We start from the raw sequence: 2,809 nt of genomic DNA, 5'->3' as shown, positions 1-2,809 counted from the left end.
TGGGTCTGGGAAGCACGTGGGGAATCAGGCCAGACGTTCGTGCTTGAGCACTGAGTTGCACCTCTCATCTCCAAGATCCAGGCACTGGGTTTGCTCCCAAAGTCTCTCTGGGGGCTGTGGAGTTGGGGGGATATTTTAGCCCAGAGCTGGGGAGGTTTGGTTTGGTTTCCAAGCATGAGCATTCTGCACGAGCTGTGTTCCCCGTGGATGTGGGACCTGCCTCCGCACCCCAAAATGGGGGGAGACACCTGTACCTTAACGCCGTCTCACTGTGGGTCTCCTTCAGCCCATCTGGGATTTGTGCAGGAATTCGTGCTGGGAATTCCGCCATGATGCCCAACTCTCTTCTTTCTAGAAAAGGCGGGGCGATCTCAAAGAAGGATGAGTACTTCGGGATCACAAACCTGGTGGAGCACCCGGCCCAGCTCAACCCCCCGGGTATGGCCCTGGCTTGGGGGGTTTGGCTGTGTCCTCCTGGTCCCAGTGGGGCCCCGTGTCCCCCCGTATCCTCCAGGGCACTCTCCTGATGGTCTCATTTCCCTGCCAGTGGACAGTGACACGCCGGTGACCCTGGGTGTGTATTTAACAAAGAAAGAGCAGAAGAAATTACGGCGCCAGACACGGCGAGAAGCCCAGAAGGAGCTGCAGGAGAAGGTCAGGCTGGGCCTGATGCCACCGCCTGAGCCCAAAGGTGAGTGACAGCCAGGCCTTGTCCAGGCACGGATGTGTTGGGAATGCTGTCTGGGATTGCACGGATGTGAAACGCACGGACGGTGGGTTTGCGTGTCTGCAAGTGCTCTGGTGGGAAAAAGCTGTCTGATGGGACATGTCCCATGGGAGCCCTCCCAGCTCCTCTTCCGTTCCCTTGCAGTGAGGATTTCCAACCTGATGCGGGTACTGGGCACGGAAGCTGTCCAGGACCCAACCAAGGTGGAAGCTCACGTCCGAGCGCAGATGGCCAAGAGACAGAAGTAGGTGGCACCTTGTGCTGCGACGTTTTGGGACATTTTTGGATGGATTTAGCGCTGGTGGTTTGTTTAGGACCGGTCTTTTCAGTGCTGCCTGTTTGCTTCCAGGGCTCACGAGGAAGCAAACGCGGCAAGGAAGCTCACGGCAGAGCAGCGGAAAGCCAAGAAGGTGAAAAAGCTCAAGGAAGATGTTTCACAGGGAGTTCACATAGCTGTGTACAGGTGAGTGAGCTCAGGGAGTTCAGTGCACTCCCAGGAGCTCTGTCCTGGCCCAGTTGGGGCAGAGAGGGACCTCTAAGGGCTGGGAAAATAGTTCTGGTTTTCCACAAATATTTGATGTTTTTTTCATCTTATCCTTAGGGTCCGAAACTTGAGCAATCCAGCAAAAAAATTCAAAATTGAGGCGAATGCTGGGCAGCTGTACCTCACGGGCGTGGTGGTCCTGCACAAAGATGTCAACGTGGTGGTGGTAGAAGGAGGTGAGGCCTCCTAGGCAGGCTTGGGTCACCACGGAGCATTCTGGAGCTTGCCTCCAGCGGGAATTGCTATGGAAATCGGTGACAGGGTTAGGGAAGGACAAGGAAGTGAGGAGGCAATTAGAAACTCCCTTAATTACATCGCTAACAGGGTTAGCAATGACTGCAGGGTGCAGTAATCCGGTCAGAAAACCCGGATCATTCCATGAGGAAGGGAACCTCTGCCAACTGCAGGTTAAGGGATTTTTGTTGTGTCTTGATTCTTTTGCAGGCCCGAAAGCACAGAAGAAATTCAAACGTCTTATGCTGCATCGAATAAAGTGGGACGAGCAGACGTCAAACACGAAGGGAGAGGGTGAGCGATGCCGTGCTGCTGTGAGAGGGGGGAGTCCTGCTCCACCTTCAGGGCTAAATGGGCTTTATTGGTGGGGTTTTTCCAGATGATGATGAGTCTGACGAGGAGTCTGTTAAGAAAACAAACAAGTGCTCTCTGGTTTGGGAGGTGAGTCATGGTGGTGGTCCCATACCAGCGTGGGGCTGAGGTGGGATCCAACTCTCCATCACATTCCTTGAGCTGTAGCCTAAAAAAAAACCGCCGCGTATTCCCGCGTTCCCCTCGTATTCCTGCGTTCCCCGCGTCCCCGGAGCCGCGTTTCCTGCGCAGAGGGTGGGAATTCGGGTAGGACGTCACCCCTTGTCTCCCGCCAGGGCACGGCAAAGGATCGCAGCTTCGGCGAGATGAAGTTCAAGCAGTGCCCCACGGAGAACATGGCGCGGGAGCACTTCAAGAAGCACAGCGCCGAACACTACTGGGACCTGGCGCTCAGCGAGTCCGTGCTCGAGTCCACGGACTGAGCCTGGCCACGGCGCCGCGGCCACTCCTGCCCCGCAGCCCCCGAGCCGGACAGCTCCCCTCACTCTCCTCAGCACCCCCATTAAAGACATATTTTTTAAAACAAATCGCCGTTGTGTGTTTTTGGGTAAAGGGGGTGAAGGACGACGTTGCCCCTGCGTTTGACGTTGTTGAGGGAAGGGACAGGGGCCTGTGAGGGGACCGGGGGAGCAGAAGCCACTTCCCCTCTTTTTTAAGGACATAGCCCCAGGCTGTGCCTGGGGAGGTTCAGGTTGGACATCGCGGAATTTCCTCCTGGAAAGGGTGGTCAGGAGCTGGTGGAGTCCCCATCCCTGGAGGTGTTCAAGGCACTGATGACTGGATGTGGCACTCAGTGCCCTGGGCTGGGTGACAAGGTGGCAGTCGGCCACAGTTTGCACTCGGAGGTCTTTTCCAACCTCAGCGATTCCGGGATTTACGCCATAAACGCCGTTTTTACCTCGCGCGGCGCCCGCGCTCTCGGCCCCCTCACA

General features: G+C 56.3%; 1 protein-coding gene across 2 annotated transcripts in view; it reads left to right on the top strand.

The window, feature by feature from the left end:
- Positions 1-2,404, top strand: part of PRPF3 (pre-mRNA processing factor 3) — a 7,763-nt gene extending 5,359 nt beyond the window's left edge. For both annotated transcript variants that reach the window (XM_008629617.2, XM_017728879.1), the window contains exons 8-15: positions 356-438; positions 548-691; positions 872-971; positions 1,077-1,190; positions 1,329-1,447; positions 1,716-1,799; positions 1,885-1,946; positions 2,153-2,404. In XM_008629617.2, the coding sequence (XP_008627839.1) occupies positions 356-438; positions 548-691; positions 872-971; positions 1,077-1,190; positions 1,329-1,447; positions 1,716-1,799; positions 1,885-1,946; positions 2,153-2,299 (853 nt within the window). In that variant the 3' untranslated portion in view covers positions 2,300-2,404. The remainder of the gene's footprint in view (positions 1-355; positions 439-547; positions 692-871; positions 972-1,076; positions 1,191-1,328; positions 1,448-1,715; positions 1,800-1,884; positions 1,947-2,152) is intronic.
- The last annotated feature ends 405 nt before the right edge of the window (positions 2,405-2,809 follow it).

This window comes from Corvus brachyrhynchos, unplaced genomic scaffold, assembly GCF_000691975.1.
Source record: "Corvus brachyrhynchos isolate BGI_N302 unplaced genomic scaffold, ASM69197v1 scaffold443, whole genome shotgun sequence".
NCBI classification, from domain to species: Eukaryota; Metazoa; Chordata; class Aves; order Passeriformes; family Corvidae; genus Corvus; species Corvus brachyrhynchos.
Note: the sequence above shows the minus strand (reverse complement) of the source record. Positions and strands in the feature narration are given on the sequence as shown.